This window comes from Epinephelus fuscoguttatus, linkage group LG22 (genome assembly GCF_011397635.1).
Source record: "Epinephelus fuscoguttatus linkage group LG22, E.fuscoguttatus.final_Chr_v1".
Lineage (NCBI taxonomy): Eukaryota > Metazoa > Chordata > Actinopteri > Perciformes > Serranidae > Epinephelus > Epinephelus fuscoguttatus.
The window spans coordinates 20,910,966-20,932,351 of NC_064773.1; the positions used below are offsets into that span (position 1 = coordinate 20,910,966).

General features: G+C 41.0%; 2 protein-coding genes across 2 annotated transcripts in view; both read left to right on the forward strand.

The window, feature by feature from the left end:
- The window catches only part of LOC125883151 (FYVE, RhoGEF and PH domain-containing protein 4-like), a 252,056-nt gene that overhangs the window by 12,415 nt on the left and 218,255 nt on the right, over positions 1 to 21,386 (forward strand). The window lies entirely within an intron of this gene.
- On the forward strand, positions 1,205 to 20,871 carry nudt4b (nudix (nucleoside diphosphate linked moiety X)-type motif 4b). Its single transcript, XM_049567357.1, has 5 exons — positions 1,205 to 1,670; positions 11,924 to 12,034; positions 14,374 to 14,418; positions 14,608 to 14,695; positions 16,200 to 20,871. The coding sequence occupies exons 1-5, from the start codon at positions 1,575 to 1,577 to the stop codon at positions 16,418 to 16,420; spliced, it is 561 nt and encodes a 186-aa protein (XP_049423314.1). The 5' UTR covers positions 1,205 to 1,574; the 3' UTR covers positions 16,421 to 20,871.

Consider the following 21,386-nt stretch of genomic DNA (forward strand, 5'->3'; position numbering starts at 1 on the left):
GACTAATAAGTAGAGGAGAGCTGAGGCCAGAAGCCTGGCGATGACTAATATGGTGTTCTTAACATATTTTGGAAATCAGACATCATTTACTTTGATATTTACACATGCACTTTTCCTGCTGTGAGATTATTTTGAAAAGTAGCTGCTTCTTCCCTGATGCAGTGGTGCCCCTAGAATTTGTTGTAGGGGTGGCCAGATGGTGCCACTGAAACTCTTAGGGCATCACACCAAAACTAAAAGCCATAACTGAATTTCAGAAATTAGGGACAAAAAAAAGGTACACCTTGCTAGTACCAGGTTGGACCCCTTTTGCCTTCAGAACTGATAAATCATAGATTCATAAATCATAAATCATAGATTCAACAAGGTGCTGGAAACATTCCTCAGAGATGTTGGTCCATATTGACATGATAGCATCACGCTGTTGCTGCAGATTTGTCAGCTGCACATCCATGATGAGAATCTCCTGTTCCACCACACCCCAAAGGTGCTCTATTGGATTGAGATCTGGTGACTGTGGAGGCCATTGGAGTACAGTGAACTCATTGTCATGTTCAAGACACCAGTTTGAGATGATTTGAGCTTTGTGACATGGTGCGTTATCCTGCTGGAAGTAGCCATCAGAAGATGGGATAAAGGGATGGACATGGTCAGCAACAATACTCAGGCAGTCTGTGGCGTTTAAACGATTTTCACGAGCCTGAACCGTTGATACAAGGCAGGATGGATTCATGCTGTCATGTTGTTTACACCAAATTGAGACTCATCAGACCAGGCAACGTTTCTCCAATCTTCTGTTGTCCAGTTTTGGTGAGCCTGTGTGAATTGTAGCCTCAGTTTCCTGTTGTTAGCTGACAGGAGTGGCACCCGGTGTGGTCTTCTGCTGCTGTAGCTCATGTGCTTCAAGGTTCGACATATGAGCAGCACATGTCAGTCCTAACTCAAAGACCATTAATTAACTCTATTTTCATTGACATCTTCATCTGTGACTCTTTAAACAGCACTACCTGTCAGATGGTCCCATGCCCTGCAGCAACACCAGTCCGCTGGAGATCACCACAAATTACGCATTTGTTTATTATCACTGTTTTGACCAGGAGTGTAGCCCCGCCCACCGGGACTAACCCGACCAATGAGCTCAGTCCTGCCTCAGAGGGGCTGATCAGTATATCTGAAACTCCTGTCTGCCTGTTCATTGTACTGAGTCAGCGGCCATGCGCAAATGGATCCAAAGGAGGGCTGTGCTGTGTAGGCTGTAACGTTAGTCTACATAAGACCTCTGCCTGCGGGACTGCACACGCACTGCCGACTGGAAACCACAGGTAGCAGCTGGACCATCGACTTGTGTTCACCTTCCACTGATTTCATGAGGAAAACATAAATCCAGCAGAGCCTGACGGGTACCTTGGGATCTCTCCAACAACCCCCTCCTCCTCCTCTTATTCCTGACCATCTCGGACCACGGATGCAGAGAGCAGCGGCAGCGATGCGGCGGCTCTGCTGTTAATAACTCGCTGGACGCTTCCCTCTCTGTTTTTGCCGGTTTTATCTAAAGGAGGCAGACTGAACCAACAATGAAGCTCAAACCGAACCAGACCAGGACATACGATGGCGAGGGCTTCAAGAAACGAGCAGCGTGTCTGTGCTTCAAGAATGAACGTGAAGAGGAGGTAAGAGGTCCCGCAGTGAGTGGACACCGTGGACAATATCCAGGGGTTGTGTGTGACTTTGTGGCCTAGCCTGCGCCCAGTCATTCAAACAGCACGGGGGTGATTGTGACAAAAAAAATGGCATTCATGTTTAATTAAACATATGGGTTTTGATTTATGTCATCTCATTCAGAGTGTAGCCGCGTTCACACTGTTTTCCTGCCTCTCACAATGTCAGTGTTTGGGTTAATGTTTCCGTGCTGCTGCTGTTGCTGCTGCTGGTGATGCGCCTTGGGCCATCCAGTTTAGGCTAGTTTGAGGAGCTCGTAGAGAAAAGAGAAAAACGGTCATATCAACACGCCTTCCTTTAACAACAAATAACTACCGGTCACGAGTTTCAAAATAAACAAATGACCAAAAACTCCATTTAAAAGCGGCTTCGCGTTAAACCGAAGCTCTTATTTTGAAGGAAGACTAGCTCAAGTTCCGGTTAGCTTTGTGTTAGCTTGTGTCAGCTAAAAGAGGGGGCGAGGCGCGCTGTCGCAAGTTTCCTTTAATACCGGCGGCGTGTGTTGAGTGAGGAGATAAGAATATAGTTCACAGGGCTATTATTAAATAAACCCATCAAATGTCGCGTCACTTCAACACATTTAACACGTCGACAGGGTCAGCATCCATGACCAGGCAGTGGCCATTCATGATTATGCAGCATCCCGCCGGCCTTCATTGAGCAGACAGCTGCGTAGCAATTATGTGCATGAGGATTTAAAGGGGCCCTCGCCATGTAAATAATGAATATGGGGTGACGGGCTTTTATTGTTGCTGTGTCTCATAGACTTTTCTAGGTGATATACAATACAGTAGCTTCACTTTAAAGCGGATTTATGTGATGTTTTTACTCCCAGACCTAATCAAAAATGCATTACCTGTGATATCAGTAGATAAGGCAAGCACAAGAGCTAACATGAGACACTTGGATTTTTTTCATCTATTTTTTTGACAATGTTTTTGGGGTAGGTCAATGTCTTAATTTCTATTTTATTTTTTAAATATTTGTGTATTTTTAATTTATTTTTTACATGCAGCAAACAAAAGAAAACAAATGAAAAACATCAAACTGTACAAACACCACTGAAAATGGACTAAAAATATAATTTAAAGGTCTAGTGAGTAAGATTTAGGGCAGGGCTCAGTAACTTTCGCCACCAAAAGAGCCACTTATAACCAAAAACAAACACAAAAAAATTGTCTGGCAATGAACGCAAAGAACTCTGTCCATGCACTATTAGATTCTTGTTTATCCTCCAAAACTTTCCCTTTTTTGGATTTGGAATCAACAGCTAGCCAAGCCAGGGAAACTATAGACAAACCACTACTGTTGAGGTCTCTCAAAACTTAGAGAAAAAAGTGCCATCAATAGACGTATGATGCATATTACAGAGTATAAGCTAAACATTTTGATCACTGGAGAATGTAAGAATTGCTTTAGGTCTACAACAATGATAAATGAATGTTAAAATGTTAAAGAAAACACATTATTCAATTCCATATGATTTTTTTTTTTTTTTTTTTAATTAAAGACACAGGGAGCAGCTCAGGGTGGGGTTTAAGAGCCGTATGTGGCTTTGGAGCTGCAGGTTGCCTACCCCTTATTTATGGGGACTTTAGTGGCATCAAGTGGTGACATATGCAAATTGCAACCAGCTGAAACTTCTCCTAGTTAGGATTACTTCAGTTTTCATTGTTCAGGAGGTTTTTACTGGCAGCTGAATTATCTGCAGAGGTCTCTTCCTCTCCAAAACAAACATACTCAGTGATTTAATCCCTGAATAAAGCAGTTTGATGTAAAAAAAAAAATCTGTTTTTCCAACGCTCATGTCGCAGAGGGGCTGCTAACTACAGTTGCCGACCCGAAAAGCGAATGGTCTTATCTAGAACCAGTGTTTGGTTTGTCCTGTCTGGGCTACTGTAAAGACATGGCATTGCAACATGGTGACCTTTGTAGACAAGAACCCACTCCCTATATACAGTAGATATAAACGGCTCATTCTGGTAACAAAAACATAATGATTCTTATTTTCATGTGATTACATGCTATAGAAAACATAATCAATATATTCCATCTCTGGCAGTATATCCCTGAAAGTCCTACACACTGGACCTTTAAGTAAACTGGTCAGTTTATCAAAAACTTTATCAAATAGATATGCATAAACACGCACAAAAAAAACATTCTTAGAAGACATTTGACAGACCTACAAAAATCTTTCCGCTTCCTTTCTCTGAATTTTCAGGACATGTATACTTGGAAGGGTGACAGCATAGACTCATATTTATTCAGAGACTTGACTCTTTAAATTACGCAGTTTCCATCAGTGCATTACACCAGTGTTGGACAGAGCAACACTATCCAAGCTACATTAAATTACTTGTTCCCTCTTGGGACTAATAATAGTCCATATTACTAGTAAGTCATATTTATGTCCAAACATCAGGTCCACTGCTTTTGTGGCATTTCTCGCATGTCTAAATTTATCCTCCTCTTTGAGCTTGGCATAAACAAACTATTACACAATATACAGTCAAAACAGTCCAGTCAGGTGTCCCAAGGCTGGCACTGAGAGAGCTCTGCCTGAGCCCTGCAGTGTTTGGCTCTACAATACACAGTTTGGAAGATTTACACACACATGCACAGGCATTCACACAAGGATATCCGCTTGTTACACACGTGCAGATTTTGTGTCATTGTGTCTTGTGTTTTAAGTGTAGAGCCATGAAGGAGTATTAAAGATTTTCTAAAATTGGTGCTATAAAATTAAATGTTTGTGAGAAAACAGGAACGCTCCATGCCTAATTATTCTCAGATTTTGTTTGTACACTGTGATTCTTCTCTTATGACTTGTAATGACAGGAAAGCACATTCAGAGAATACTGTGACAACAGCAAAGTGTAGGTGTGACCCCCACCCTCAGGATTTTCAGGATTTGACAGGCATATCTGCTCCTGCAGTCACATGGGTCCCACTGCTTGGAGTATGAGAACCAATTTGGTGCTCTGATTATGATTTGGGATGCTAACAATGGTCATTTTCTGTTAACGAAGCTTGAGATGTGGGGCATTGTGTCATCAATACTTTCCTTAAACACATACAATCAGTTCCTAGACACAGGACACCCATCTGTGGTGAAATAAGAGCCGTACATGCTGTTGGACTGTTTTGTTTTGGAGAGGAAAGGAGAAAGCTGAGCCCTCAGGGCAAGGTACTGTATGACAGCAATTAAACTCCCAACAGGGGAAAACAGGAAGCTGTCAGTGCAGAGGGACGGCAGTGATAGCTGAGGAGGGCACCTGGGTTTAACAGCATGTGGGTTGCTTTGGGCCTGTGTGCCTGGAGCTTCTTTAATTATTTTATGTCATAATAGCGCAGTAGTAGGTTGTAGGAACCCATAGTTAAATAAAGAGCCCTAGACTTAATTTTCCCTTAAAGATTCATACATTTGATTCAAATTTAAACAAGCAACTTTATGATCTGTACGATTTTTCCCAGCTTTAAGTGCATTAACATTTAAAATGATAATTGGATATTGTGAAGCTCGCAGTGAAAGCCACAAATGTGTGGGTGTGTGTAGCTGATAAACTGCTTCTGTGAACTTATTTCACCAGAACTTTCTCCTCCGGTTGCTGTGCAGAAATAATAAGAATGCAGTAATATGAAAGCTTTATGGTTTCACAGCTGCTATAATAAATATTTTTATATTAACAATAGATTAAATGACTGTGTAATGTGAATTGTGCTGCTCTTACTGACTGACAGAGCGACAAGGGACTTATCACCCAACTCTGCAGTTTTATAGCAAGTCATTGTTTGGTTTTCTGGCTGAAACTGTTTCCTTTCATTTTATAAAGCAGCAGGCAGTTGCTTTATAAAGAAAAACTCTCAAGAAAACAAACTGTACACTGCCTGCACAGCACCACCTGCACACAAAGCTAGCCACTAGCAAGTAAACCAACCTATTCTAAGTACCAGGTTGTCAAGTACTGAGGCCTTGTCACACCCTTCGGCGTCTCATAGCAACACACAGGGCACCCTTTAACTTATCTATGTGACGCACAGCTGAAACACATTTTAACACGTGGTTTATGTTGCGAAACGGTCATGGTTAGGTTTTGGCAACAAAACTATTTGGTTAGGGTTAGAAAAAAGATCACGTTTTGACTTAAAATAAGTGTTTGTCACGCAACATGATGTAAATAAGTTACACGAGTGACTTAGTGTGCAACAGTCGTATATGAATTGCATAACATTATGTTAAAACAACCCTGACTTTTGTTTTTACAGAGGACAAGAACTGTGGTCTCCTTGGTGAAAGTCTTGTTTTGTTTGACCCATCCACCTCCCCACCCACTTGCCTTTTGCGGACTTTTTCTATCTTTATACTGCATCAGTTGTTCATTATGGGTTTACATCGGACTTAGTTGAAAGCCCGCTGTGTCTTATTAAGATGCCATGGTCTGCCTGTTGTGTCAGTAGCATATGCCGAGCTGCATGGCAGAGGGTCAGTATTTGACGCCCTGGGAGCATTTAGCAGCTAAAGAGCCAGATATTTACCTTTGGGAGTTGGTGGAGACCAAAAATAGAGCTAGAATTTGAGTAAATATTGGACTTTCATTCATCAGGTGGATAGGAACACAACTCTAAATGAATGCTGATGTTGCCCCATATCTGCTGGGTGTGTATATAAAACACAGACAATTGCTAACAAGTTCACCATATCATCTTAAAATGGTGACGCTATGTCAGTGTTGTGTTTGCAGCTTGTTTGCACTTCCCAGATGTGTTGTTTAAGTTAACTGTCGTCAATCTCAGATACTGAATCTAAACTATAAATGATAGCATTGAAATTGTATTGATTTGATGATTTAGAGGCAATTTACTAACTGTATCATCAGTGCTTGGCAGTGTTTAGCCTCTATTAAGATAAACTTTATGTAATGCCACGAGTTCATGCATTATTTAGAGTGAGAGGAATTATCTGATCAAGACAACACTTAAAGCAGTACCCACCATGTTGATGAATTTATGACCGAGGCTACATATTTAAGGTACTGCAGCAGATTGTAAATAATGTCATATGGGGAAACGGAGCGGGAGGTTATCAGTGTTAGTGAATGCTTCAGCAGAAAGTCAGAGATGTAGGCGTTCGGGCTCTTTCTGTCTTTGCTTGCCCTGCTGTTTGTCTCTGACAGTCCCTCTTTACTTTTCTCTTATTTGTTGATACCTGCATAATGTGCTGACTATATTACTGTCTTAGCAGTATTGATTCTTCCCTTGCACTTGTGTACTTGAGTGTCTTAGACTTCATCATGCTCTCCTCCCGGCACCCGGCCTGGCCTGGCATTTGGAGCCTTCTTTATTTGACAGCTACAAGCATTCCTCCTCAGGGAGGAGGAGGAGGTGTTAATGTCCTCCAGAATATCCCTGCCTGCTGTGCCTGTTTGAGGCCATGCCAGAGGATTCACTGTCACAGCCTGTGTTTTACTACCGATGTTGGTTCTGCTATCTCAGATTGAGATATTGAATCAAGAATGACTGATCATCTTTTCTAAATCAGTTACTTTTTGACCTTTTGTGTTTTGCTTATGGCATGCCATCATCCAGGAACTGAAGCTTGTTCTTGCCTGACATTACATTGTTAGATTAGTTTTTGGATAAGAGATAGTTAATGCCTCTGACATTTATCTGTAAAGTCTTTCATGACCCAGAGGAGATTTACTCTGTCACCTCAGAATTTGCCCTACTTATTCACACTGGGGGGCCCTGTGGATGGTTGTCAGTTGCAAACCAGTGAAATGTCACGGGGAAACACAGCAGTGTTCCCTCTAGTGTTTCTCCTTCACCCTGCCCTCCTTTGCCAAATATAAGTGGGTTTCCTATGCCCAGAGTTCAGCTGTCACCTGACTCTTGACCTATATGTATCATGGCGGTGTGAGTTATTTTGTTTTGGTTTTTCATCATGCTTCTATGGAGTTTAAGGCAACGCTGTGCTTGTGTCTGTCAAAAGTTATAGGAGAGTTCAGAAAGACTAGAGTATACAATATGTGTCTGTTTGGACAGAAAATACAATTTGACTACACAATATATATCCACAACTGGACTTTACATCGAGAGTTAGCAGAAAGAGCCAAACAGTTAACGCTATCTCAAAGGTAGAAATGGTTAAAATTGATACCTAAAAGGTTATTAATTAACAATTCAAATGGTTAGGCTGAAAAAGTTACCTAATAGTTAGCTAAAATTGGTGAATAAATGGTTCAGAGGCATCTAGGTAAAAGTAAAACACAAATGTCTGTTAGTGACACATGAATGGTTGTTAGCTAAAAGTAAAGGGTAACTGGTTTATAGTTAGCTAAAAGTGATGCATAAATGGTTGTTAGCTAAAAGTAAAGGATAACTGGTTTATAGTTAGCAAAAAGTGCTACCAAAATGGTTGTTAGTTAAAAGTAAAGGATAACAGGTTCATAGTTAGCTAAAAGTGATACATAAATGGTTTCTAGCTAAAAGTAACAGGTTTATAGTTAACATTAGCTAAAAATGATACATATGTAGTTCTTAGCTTAAGTAAAGAATAACTGGATTGTAGGTGACGTTAGCTAAAAGTGATTTGTAAATGGTTGTCAACTAAAAAAAGTAATGGACAACCAAATGAAAGTAAATGACAAAAATGTTTGCTAGCTTAAAGCTACAGTTTGTAACTTTGTACAAACAACTTTTTGTCACATTTGATAAAACTATCACTTTTCCTGACAACAGTACATGTGACAGATAATCTGTGAAAAGAATACTGCTCTTATCGCATTTACAAGAATACGCCACACATGAATGAAAACAACCAAGCAGAGCATATGAGTCTCCAACACAGCCGTCTGTCATTTCAATCAGTGCTTGTGAACTGCAGTAAAATGTTAATCTGGGCAGTGCTGATCAAAAATGAGTCAAGATTCTGTTACTGCATTGCTTTTTTCTCGCCTCAGATGTTTTTAGAAACATAGCTACTGTACTGTTGAGCTGTAAAATGAGAACACACGTGACCTGGCTACCATGTGGAAAACAAAACACTGCCCACTGTCGGGAGCAAACTTTCTAATTTTACAGCTATACAGTACACTAATTATGTTCCTGAAAACATGTGAGGTGAGAAATAGGCAGTGCAGTATCTTAAATCATATTTGATCAGCGCTACCTAGTTTGAGGGTTTGACAACAGTTTATGAGCAATGATTGACATGATTGACATCTAGACTCCTCGGCTCTGATTGGTTGTTTTTGTTAAACTGTGGTGGATTCTTGCAAATGCCATTAGAAGTACTACAAGGAGGAGGAGGAACGTTAATGTGTCGATATCAGAATATTTTTTATAAAAGTTTCCAACGACAGCTTTAAAGTAATGGCTAACTGGTTGAAACAGTATCTAAATAATGGATTAATAGCTGAACTAGCTGAAAGCTTCACTGTATTGAAAAATGTAGTGTACCCACACTTATGTAAGTAAGAGCATCAAATGACTTCCAATTTAAAATCAGTTCAAGGGAACATGTCTGATGTTGAAGGGGTTCGTCTGACTTGGCTGTGGGATACAGCCGTCAGAAAGGTTGTTATTATGACATTCACATCACTGACCTCTTGATGAACTTCAAGTACTTGCTTCTCCATAAATTTACTGGGGGTCTAACTTGTCCAAGTGACTTGGTGCTTTGAGAGATGAACAGAGGCTTGCAGGCTTGATTTTGCTGTGATGACAAATGTCTCGTCTTGCTGAAATGTCCCTTTGCGAAGCTCAAAGGCAACACCAGACCCCTGCTGCTCCCTCTTATGACCGTGTAGTTAAATTCATCTCAGAAGCACATGCGAAGAAACCAATAATCAATTATACACAGTTTGTAATATGTCGATTTGGTACTCTACATTCCTTAATTCATTAAAACAAAACTAAATGTAGCCTGTGCTGTATTCTGGGGATGGACAACTAAGAGTCCCTCTGCGGCAACAAACAAAGGATAAAAATGGAACAACCAGAGCAGATCTGCTTTGTCCTCACTGCTCCGGAAGCTCTGTGGCTTCATGTTTTGTATACATCTCACACTTTCGACTTAGGACATGTTGACACCAGTGATCTCCCTTTAAGCCTCGCTGGCTGCAGCTCAACACGCAGACACACTCGATCAGACAGCGAGGGCAGCGGGGTGGAGTGCTCTGAGATCTCAAAACACATCCACAACACAAGGAATGAATTTTTTATTATGCTGTACCACTGAAATAGCCCATCCTGCATGGAAGTACATGACACAATAATAGCTCATAAAAAAAAGACTGCTGGCAGGTGACATTCACGTTCAAAGGAAGGACGAGTAAACCCTGATGTATTTTTTGTAGTTGAATTAAGTGCCCCTTTCTCAGACTGTGATGTTTTTAAGGATGAAAGTTCAGTTTGTTTTAGCTCACCTCACCGGCAAAGGCCAGCCTCTTCATCAAAGAGCTCAGTCAAGCAGGTTACGAAGTTCAACTTTGCACATTTTTTTACAGTCTGCACTCCACTGAGAAGATGACATGTCCGGCAACAGTGCTGTTTATACTCTTACTGTAAATGTCCCTTCCTCTAACGCACGCCACTTACTGTAAAACTATATAAGACATACACCTGTTGTATAGTATTAACACCTGTTGTGTGTGTTTATAACAACCTTTTCATGTACAGGAAATGTTTACTAAGCGTGCACACACTTAATCCACAACACCATGCTTGACATTCGCACAGTATAGATACCCCACTGCCCTTCACACTGACCTATATCATCTGGGAAGAAGCAGATGGCTGAGCTGGGCGAATGGGCACGTGAGAAAGACAGCAGCCGACAGCGCTCACTGTCAAAGCCCCGAGCATGTGCCGTCCAATCGGTTTGGCCCTCGGCCCTGGTTCTTACAAGAGCCTCGTAAGGCCTCTGGTAGCCACAGCAGCCACAATCCCATTAGAGAACGTAAGGGAAGATATAGAAAAGCAGAGTTAGGATTAAGTGACAGACTGACTCCTCTGGCAGATTACAGGTGGTGATCAGATGGGTGGCAGAGGTAAATGTCACCATATGTTGTACAAGCTGCTTAACACACTTTTCTTACTGTAATACTTGTATATTTACCTTCACTGACGGTTGTGTCATCTAAAATAATTTCTGAACTGACAACCACAAGCTTAAGATTCATAAAATGTGCTTAAATCAGAAGTAAACGAACCACTGACAAGAAGACTGCGCCTGAATCCTATTTCATTGGCTTTTCTTGGCTGTTGATATTATTACGACCCGTGTCCTGTCACAGGCTGTTTTAGTAATGAGCGAATTGCTCCATGCAAATGTGATAATGTTTGCAGCAGGTGTGCTTCTGTCTGTTGTGGTTGCTATACGGATACCACCCGAAACTGCAGACCCAGGCACATCTGATCTGAGCATATCAGTGTACACTGCAACTGTAGTGTAATTCAAGCCCTGCAGGTTGCCCAGGGAAGCACTGACAGAATTTGAGTGGCTCATGCTTTGGTTTACATGCATTGTTTGCCGGGATCATGTTGTGTTGGAAGCGCTTCAACAGCGACTTTGATTGAGCCTCATCGGCTTGCTGTAAAAATCCCCAAAATGTCATTTGCACAGCAGACAGATGCTTGACGCCTCTGAGAAAGAGGAAACAAAAAAATGTTTGAAAACATGAGAATGTTTTCACCAAAAAATCTAATAGAGACTTGCTAAGGTCCCCAATTTGAGCTGACTTCTCTTTTTACTGAAATTACTTTTATCCAGGCATGTGTGTGATATATTTTAGTGTGGCTTGTTCTCATATTTTCGTGTATATTCCATCAATTCCAAGCATTTCTTTCACTCAGAAGGCCACTTACATCATGTCAGGACTCAATATTTAAAGCTGTGAATGCTGTGCTGAATTTACCATCCTGTAAACAGCAACAGAGAATAAATACCAGAGACGGCACCAATCACCAGCCGTCTGTCCTTGAGACCTGTGTCAGAAGGGTTCAAAGGTCATGCCAAGTCCTCAGTTACAATGTGTGATAAATTGTTCCTCAGAAACTGCAGGGACTTCTTGCTTCCCCTTGATGTAACATGTTTACCTCTGTCTATAGGCACGTTGAAAGACACATTCCTTATGTCACAGTAAAATAAAGGAATTGACATGTAATGCGATTCTTAAAACGTCTGTGCTCTCTTTTCTAGGTTCTGCTGGTCAGCAGCAGTCGGCACCCCGACCAGTGGATCGTCCCCGGAGGTGGGATGGAGCCAGAGGAAGAGCCATGTGGTGCCGCAGTGCGAGAGGTGTTTGAGGAGGTGAATAAACGGAGAATTCATTTTGTTTCTCAACTTCAAAGTTAGATCATAAAATGGACACGTGATAGGAATGCAAAGGGAGAATTCGTAGACAGTCGAAGGCCGCTGAAAAGGCCTTTTTGACTTTTTTATCTTAAAGGGACAGTCCAACTCCAAATCAAACCGTACCTTTAAGTAATTCATAACCTTGTCCAGTTGGGGCGATTCCATATTAATAATCTATTGTCTAGTCTTTCTTTGACCTCACACACACGACCTTGTTGTCTAGCCGACTTTAGCCAAAGAGTTTACCTCTGGTTACCTCACTGCTTTAGCCATCGCATCAGAAGGCTATATCACTCCATGCCAGTGCAAAATATCACAGCAGCTATTTTTAAAAGCCCAATAACTGTGACAGCATTGATAAAGTAGGTAAAAGAAAAATGTAGGGCTGGTCAGTTCAATGTCTAACACAGCGGTAGCGGCTAACATCCAACACCGAGCCATTAAACAGTAAAACTATTGTCTCAACGAACTCCGAGCTCCATGAAATAAGGCTTGCGTTCTGAGTCTCATACTTTTTCTTTTTGCTTTTAGTAGGTACTGCAGCTATACTAAAAAGTATGCACTGTTGTACACAGTATGCACACAACTGGGACATACTACTTCATAACATTACACCTGAAACTTTGACCCGCTTTTATGTATATCCATTACCTTGGAGATAAAACAAAATGCCTCCACCGATCTCGCCAGAGATGGAGATCAGTCAGTCAGAGATGGAGCTGTCAAAATGACAGACAACAAAAAAGGCAACCTCTGCTTTATGGCTGGTATCTCCAACACACTGCAAGTCACACCAAAATGATCAGGTTTAATAAGACAAGAGGACAAATATGTGTTTTTGATTTTTGGGGTGAGCTGTCCGTTTAACCTGTATCCACCTGTTAGTTGTATAACAGGTATTCAAAGAAGCATTAAAGAATTTGCTCTGTGGAAATGTGTTGGTGTTACAGCTGCTGTCGCAAAAGTCCTCTGTCCCTGCAACTGTCCACGGTTTGTCCAATAATTCTCACATTTTTAATATTAGTCTATAATTTTGCTACGTAAAACATCCCATTCTGCTATAGTTTTAACCAAGAAACATGACTTTTTAAAGAGTAGTCCCACATTTATCTGTGTAAAGTAAGGTAAATTAAAAATACATTGCAAAAATGTGTATTTTAACTCAGAGGGTGTTTTGACAAATTATGGGTCAGTGTTTTCTGAGAGGCCATTGGGGTGATAAGTGTCTGCTGAGGACATTACAGCTGCGATGTTTTTGATAGGGGAAGGTATTCCATTCATTATTGTCTTCGATAAATGTCTCTCTCAGGTCACTGTCCACTTCTAGTAAAAAACACGCTGAAATGACCAGAAGTTGCGTGGCTCGTACAGCTGGCTGCAGTGTGCATGTGAAGGGCGAGATTTTTGAAGGGCCAGGGTGTCAGTGGCTGGGTGACGGAGGAGACCGCTGGTATTCCAGAGGTCCCCTCTGGTTGAGAACCTTGTGTTCTGAGCCACGTCAGCGGTCTAAACTTGGCTCCCCACTGGATTCCTGTGCATTCACAGACCCGGCAGCCCAACCCGCTGGACACATCAGGGGGAGAGTGTGACACTTGTGAAGTATGCTGAGCAGGGGACTGGAGAGGGGGGCAAGGACAGATGTCATATGTCTTGGCAGTAATTCGATCACTGTGGATTGATAAAGCAACTGTTAAGTGTTATGAAAGGGACGTAATTACATTTCCGCAGTAATCATCCATGAGGATTCATGCCAGGGTGTTTTTTTTCCCAGGCGAAGGGTCATTTCTGAGACTTGATAATGATGCCTATTCTTAGAATTGCTGTAGTCCTTGAACAATACATGGTTTCACACAGAAATCGCAACACCTTTAAAAGAAACTGGGGTGACAGTTTCTACGAAATTGAAGACGCTGTAAGGCCACAGAGGACAGAAATATACTCCAAAAATATCTCAGTCTGGGCACAGATTTATTCTGTAGTTTAGTTCTGAATGTTTTTTGTGTTTGTCAAGCATTTCTACATCAAAACACAGCCTGGGAGGTTACAGTGGAGTTCAGCTCGTTGAGTCCTTTAAAACGCAACACACAATACCCATTGTTCTGACACGGAATTCAGTCTGTGGTTTGAACACTGCTTTTCAAACGTTTCCACCCTCTATTCATCTCTGTGACTGACTAGAGGGTAGTCATAACTTTAAGAAAATCACACAAAGAAATGTTCTCAGCTGTCTCTTTGTCTTGTACACTGGAGTCAGAAAAACATTTTAAAACACCTTTTCTCCATTTATTCCTCAGGCCGGTGTGAAGGGCAAGCTAGGACGTCTGCTCGGCGTGTTTGAGGTAAGCTCTCACGGCTTTATCTCACTCAGGCAGTTTATTACATACAGAGCAAAGTGCACGTACAATAAGATGCATGAGTTACCATTTATTTTTTAACCTTTTGCAACCCATAAGTATCCAATGTATCATTTCTATGTAATATTTAGATTTGTTTAAATACTCAGTTCTCTGTCCTTCTGATCCCTAAAGCAAAACCAGGATCGGAAGCACCGGACGTATGTGTATGTCTTGACCGTCACAGAAACACTGGAGGCCTGGGAAGACTCCGTCAACATAGGTACAGTTTCCTTTTCGCCTTCTGGTGAATGATTGCAGATGCTGCGGTATGTTTTTCCCCTCGCTCTGCGCAGGGCTGGCTCGCCTTTTACAGTACGCTGTTTTTATTTATGTGAAGGCCAGTATACTGTGTGGAGACTATACGGGCATCGGGGTACGCAGGGACAACAGATGCCTGTAAATCTAGGCCGCTGATCGTAGCTGCAGTGGTTCAGAGCTGCAGTATATTACAGCTGTCAGTAGCCTGGATGACAGACTGTGAAGAGCATCAGCTACCTGCCACAGCCTCTTACATTTACTGTTTTCTACTATATTTAGTAGGGCTGGGCTGTATATGGATATTATTTCAATGCTGTGACACTGGACTAGATATGGTTTTAGATTTTGGATATCATAAGCGTTGTCTTAATTTGGTTTTGAAGGCTGTTCGCAGTGGTTTGTCTGTCCTAGCCAGACTTTTCTATCTGTTCTGTTATTTGCCGGTGTGCCCCTTGAGGTGGATCATCTCAATTTCGAGTGGTTCATATTAGGAGATCCTTAAAACTATGAAATGATGTCACAGATCAAATATTAGAAGGTAAATTATTCCAGTCGGAGGCAGACTTGAACATAAAAGCTTGTTGTTTTTTTTCATTTTCTTTTGTAGCTGCGGGATATACAAAAAAAAAAGCTAAGCAGAGTGCCTCCACTGATAATTTGTATGAGGTACAAAAAAACCCCTAAATGTGTCTTTTGTACTTGGAGAAGGCCAGTTGAGTCTATCATACATTTCACAATGATGACTAAGGAAAGGACATCTGAGGACACGTCTACTAAGGCTTCTGTAGGCTGCATTAAGGATGAGAAAATGAGTTCAAGAAGCATTTTGATAAACAATATTAGCGTAATCCAAATCTGTAGTATGATTTTTAAAGCAAGACTCTAACTGTAAAACATTTTTTGGATCAATAAGACAAATTTCAGTGTTCATTTTCCATCAAACATTATCATTAAGGATCAAATTTTGATTCGATATCAAGGAGTCAAATATATCATGACATTTGATTTTCTCCACATTGCCCAGCCCTGTTATGCATGCACATTTGTCAGTATACATGTGCCATGCCTTCATGTGCATATCATACTAATAATCTTGCTAACTGGAACAACCAATCAGCTGAGGATGACATTTAAATACACACTGTTTGTTGCGGTAGTTTGCAGCAGAATGCTTCAGTACTGCGTCACATTACACGTCTCTATTCCAGTTATTACAGTGAAACTGTTACTGATAGGAAAATGTTGAGGTTCATGATTTCCTTTATCTTTATTGGTAATATGCTGGAAGAAATGGCTTTGATACACTGGGAGATTAACATGTGCAAGAGAACAGAAGTGTATCGTATGTATAATAATGTAAAATTGATAGGATGTGTGTGTGTGTTAGGGCTTTGGAGTTCCTCTGTGAAGACCCAACATGAAAGCTTCCTTTGAACTCATACATTGTGCTCTGTCTCCCTCTGCAGGTCGTAAGCGGGAGTGGTTCACCGTGGACGAGGCCATCAAAGTGCTGCAGAGCCACAAACCCGTCCACGCTGAGTACTTGCGGAGGCTCCAGCTCAACTGCTCCCCAACCAACGGAAACTCCATCCTCCCGAGCCCACCGCCAAACGACAACTACCCACACTACAGCGCCACCGCCACCACACCCTCAACGGGCAACGTGCTGGGCTCCTCCTGCAGATAGGACTGCACCTAAACCTCACGTCCTGTCCGGCCCCGGACAGCCCACTGAAAGTCTGTACAGTCTTGCATGAATCTAATGACTTCTTTCAGAGCTCCGGCTCTCCTGTATGTATAATTTTTAGTCTTAGCTGCAGGACAGACCAAAGCCATCACCAGAACTGTGTTAAAGACTCATGTGACGGAGCGGGAGAAGTCTCTGACAGGAAAACTGTGGATATCTCAAGAACTCTTTATTTTTTCTTTTGCTGACAAGACTGATGAGCTGAAGCTTGGGAAGAGGAAGCTGCAGACTCAGCTGGCGTCGATGACCTGGTGAAGGAATGCCTTACAGAAACTTTGTATGAATGTTGTATTCGGGTCGTTTTACTTCACTAACGGTCATTTTTATTTTGTTTTTAGCAGAATGGATATGCTTTCTAGTCAATAAAAGAGTAATTGACCCCAAAGCACGTCCATGTGGGGAATGTTTCCAGACTTAAGGTTTTAGTCATCAGCCTATGGTGATATATTCTACTACATGGATCTCGATTCAAAAAAGACACCTGAGCAGTAATACATCTCAAGGTTCTCATCTGTTTCATTTTGATGTAATCATCACTTATTAACATTTTTCTAAACTTTAAATTGGCCTAACGTGATAAATGATTCCTATCAAAATTGGATAATAGTGTTAAGATAATGGTAACTAAAGTGAAAATGCTACAGTGGAAAATGTCATTCCAGAAATGGCTTGTGTTCCTAAATGGCAGGGTCAAAGGTCAAAAGCGTTCGCCTCGCAGGTCAGCACCAGCTGTCACTGAGTTGATACATCAGTAAACTGGATCTGAGTCATGCTGCTATGTTCGGTAACCTTTCACACGACTCTTTGAAACTTCAGCCAATGACCACAAAGTTAGGACGCCGCTAACACTAACCTTGACTGATCCAACAAACTGGTCTGTTGACTGTTTAAAGTCACATACCTTTGTTCCTGTTTCCCACACTGTCAAAGTGAAAGTATTCAGTGGTGTACAGTACATGTTTGCCTTAGGTATTGCGTGCTGCTAGGGTCACCTTAATTTAAGGTAGATTTTCTTTAAATGAAAATAATCACGGATGACTGCTCTTGAAATTAACGTCCAGCTGTTTTATCACGTCTCATAGTGCTGTAAGGCAATCTGATAACACCGGCCACCAGAAATAATTTTCATGAATGCGATGATTGTTTTTCCACCGTCTGCTTGTAACTAAAGCCAGAGATATACTTGCTTTTGATTATGCACTCCATGCCCATGACGGCTGCCTGGCATATTCTGCGTCTGTCCTGCGTCCTCTGAAATTAATGCTATGCGTCCACACAGTAGGCGCAGTACGTGATGATGTGAGTATGTTCTTGATTTAGGATCCTTGTTGCTGCCTTCATACAAACTGGAGACCTGATTTGTTGTAGGCACGTGCGGAGATGGTTGGGGTTAGGCATTGACCTCAAATGGTTAGGGCGAGGACAGCCCATTGGACAGGGAATAGGTCCAGGGGTCTCATTTCTAAAACAATGCATAGGATCCATACAAAAAATGTACGTTCGAACAAAAGCCAAAAATGGTATGCACCAAAAAATATTTTGACAATTTCATACAATCAGGCATCACCAATTTCCCCTCTCCAAAATGTTTGTAAGCATGGGTCAGAGTTTCTCCCATCAAGTCTGTCTTTATACATCACAACTTTTGTGTGGGAAGTGACATGCGCCTCTTTCAGGCCTTGTTTTGTATGCACAGAATGTTTATAAATGAGACCCCAGGTCCCCAGGAACAGCGTCAGGTTTCGAGACCAAATTTTGTAGTGGCCAAACATTGTAACTACAACTCCTGAGTCTGGCATGTGATGCCAGTGGACCCAGAAAGATTTTTTCCGATAGACCTACATTGGGAAAGAAATGCCTGTTAATCGGTGGATACATTTGTTTGAGCGTCCCTCGCAAAATGACTCATTCCACTATCAGGACTTGATCCATTTGGTCCGATAACATTTGGAAAGTCTGGAATAGCTTCGAGATTAAACTAAACCGAAAGTAGCCAGCTTGGCTGGCAGTTGTCTTGAGTAGGGTTGCAGTGATATACAAATTTTAAGGTATACCATGATATGAAAATTGATGATTATCATACAATGTCCATTTGCTTATCTACGATATTGAAAAGTCGTGGTTGTTCATCCAACCTGTGGACCCAACCCTCTCGGAAAGGCTCTAGTGCTAGCTGAACAAATGGGGCTCCCGGTTGCGTCAGACCTTTTGTACGATGGCGCCTTTTCTGCCAAGAGCTCAGAATTAACAATAGCTACCTCCTCAAGTGTTTATCGTTAGCATCATGAAAAACTGGAAGTCCTGTATGGTCTGAGTTCTCTGGGGTGCCCTCTAGTGGAATCTTCCAGAAACCCCTTTTCTACGTAGGCACGTATGTGAAGAATTCACACTATGTGTGGTTTAAAAGCAAGTATATCACTGGCCTAAGATTACTTGCACCTAGTGCTGCAACTAACAATTATTTTCATCATGGATTAATCTGCTGACTTATTGTTATTAATCTATGACTATAAATTATCAAAAAAAATAGCCATTGCAGCTTTTACTGGTTCAAGAAACAAATGTAATGCAGTTTTAATATAAATATGTCAATATTTCTTAATAGTTTTTTGGTTGTTACTAAAAAAGCAAGATTATGGGTGCATCATAAGGTCTAAAAGGCATACCACGTCAGCAGTGTGTCTAGGTCATCCCGGCCTTTCTGTTTCCACGTTTCTCGTCAGCTTCTCGAATATATTTAGAATATATACTCCCTCAAAAATATTCTCAATAAAACATCTACATTTTGAATATAACAACAGAAATCCAAACAAAAATGGCTCAAACTATCAAAGTGTCACATTTCAGATCATTATTTTTCGCTCATTGAAAAGAGACACCCGCTCACTCCTGTGCTGACAGCTGAATGACGACGAATAACCATACAGAGATTTGTAAATGCAGCTTTGAAGAGAAACGTGTTTTTAACCTGAATGTACCTGTACAATTTCTCTTAATATTTTATATATTTTTTAACAATGTAAAAAAGGCAGAAAAAAAAACAAATGTGTAGAAAACCCACTGAGAACAGTATGTGTATATTTGTATTGATGACAATGTGCCACGGGTTTAGGATGTGAAGGTTGGTTGGTATGAAGTAGAGACGGTTGAATAAAAGCATTTTTAATCACAATCTGGTGATATCAGTGTCAGGCAAGTGTAGAAGTTAACCGAAACTTTAGATCGGCAAAAAAATGACAGACTGGATCTTTAAAATTTTAGCGATGTTGGGTAAACAAAAAGCATTTTTTGTTCTTTTTTACAAAATATATATAGCATCTTGCTAATCTTGTGATACACAAGACTGAGTATTAATGAATATAGACATGAATTCTACAATTTGGGTTTTTACAAGAGTTTTAGAAAATAAAAGTAGGACAGGGATGTTTGGGAGGCTTTTGTCAAACACTTTTACTGACAAATGTTTATTTAATTGCTTATTCCAATGGCTCTGGAGGAGTAAAACATATTTCCTCACATAAGTTTGTGACCCGGACTTCTGCTGTATTATGTCTTATCTGCAGTATCATAAACTTTGACACACAAATTCAGCTGTCATAAACTTTCAGCCTGGTTCAACTGGTAAAATAAGGCCTCCAACCACTTCAAACCTTTATGTCTGTATGCGTGTGAGTGTGTGTTGTGGGTTGATGAAGGTAAAATATGATGTGCCAAATTAAAATGTTGGTGTTCAGGTGGGAAAATGTTGATGTCATGTTATGTTATACATAATTTTAGGCCAAACTCTTTGTGAAGAAAAAAGATCTTAAACATTGTTTCATAAACTCATTGTAATGTGAAAAAAGAGATTGACTCCACCCTTAATTGTTGAAATTATGACTAACGAACCACAGGCACTTATTCTTTTTACCGCATCCTGTTTTTAAAATCCACTTGTCACGTCACCAAGCATATCAGACGATCCCAGGCTACAATCAAAATAACATCAAGTTAACTTAAACTTCAGTTTCCCCCTGAAACACCGCCCTCCCCCACTTACTGTTTGATGCTTGGGTCTATGCTGATCTGTGAATGAAGAGAAAAGCATGGCAGAGAGGATAAGAATCCCACACGTGAAATGTATGTACTCAAGTGCAAAAATGTAAGACAAGCCTGGACACACACATCCACTGAGTTACCAGTGGATGTGGACAGCTTGATTGTCTGCTGCTGAACACACTGTAACGTCACATGGATGTATCCAGAGCATTTCACCCAGAGCAAACTTAAGACGTCTCACCGTTTTGACATGAATATTACGCACAGAAAAGTTAAATGTGAAAGTGATCTGAAGACATGAACTGGATTGTTTTTGAGAAAAGATTACATTAAAGGGGAAAAATCTTATTATATCTGTTGTGTTTTCATTTATTTGAATCTACTGTATGCACAGTGTACGAGGCAAAATGTCACAACTGTCAAGGATCACTGTTTGGCAAATGAGTCAGTTGTCTCTGTTTCTAGACGTAGCAAAAGAAAAAAGGTGGCCTGTGTAAAGTGAGACGCTCAGCAGCTGATGAGCCATTATGTGTGAATCAAAAGACATTTAGCCTTTGAAAAATAGCTCTGGAGTCATGACTAGATAAACCTGCTACAGGGCCCCAGGGTAAAAATGTTTGCCCCCAATTCTCAGCAGGGATTAGCTCCTGTAATGTCCCACGTGATTGGCTGATGTTTTTAAGTGAGACAGTTTGCACAGTATCAGATGACAGGGACTGTGAAACTACATTTTGACTCTAGGGCCAGATTCAACATACTCCACACTAATGCAGGGCCCCTCAGAAGACCCATATAGTTTGACTGATCATTCTTAAAGTCTTAAAGGTACAGTGTGTAGGATTTAGAGGGATATATTGACAGAATTTTA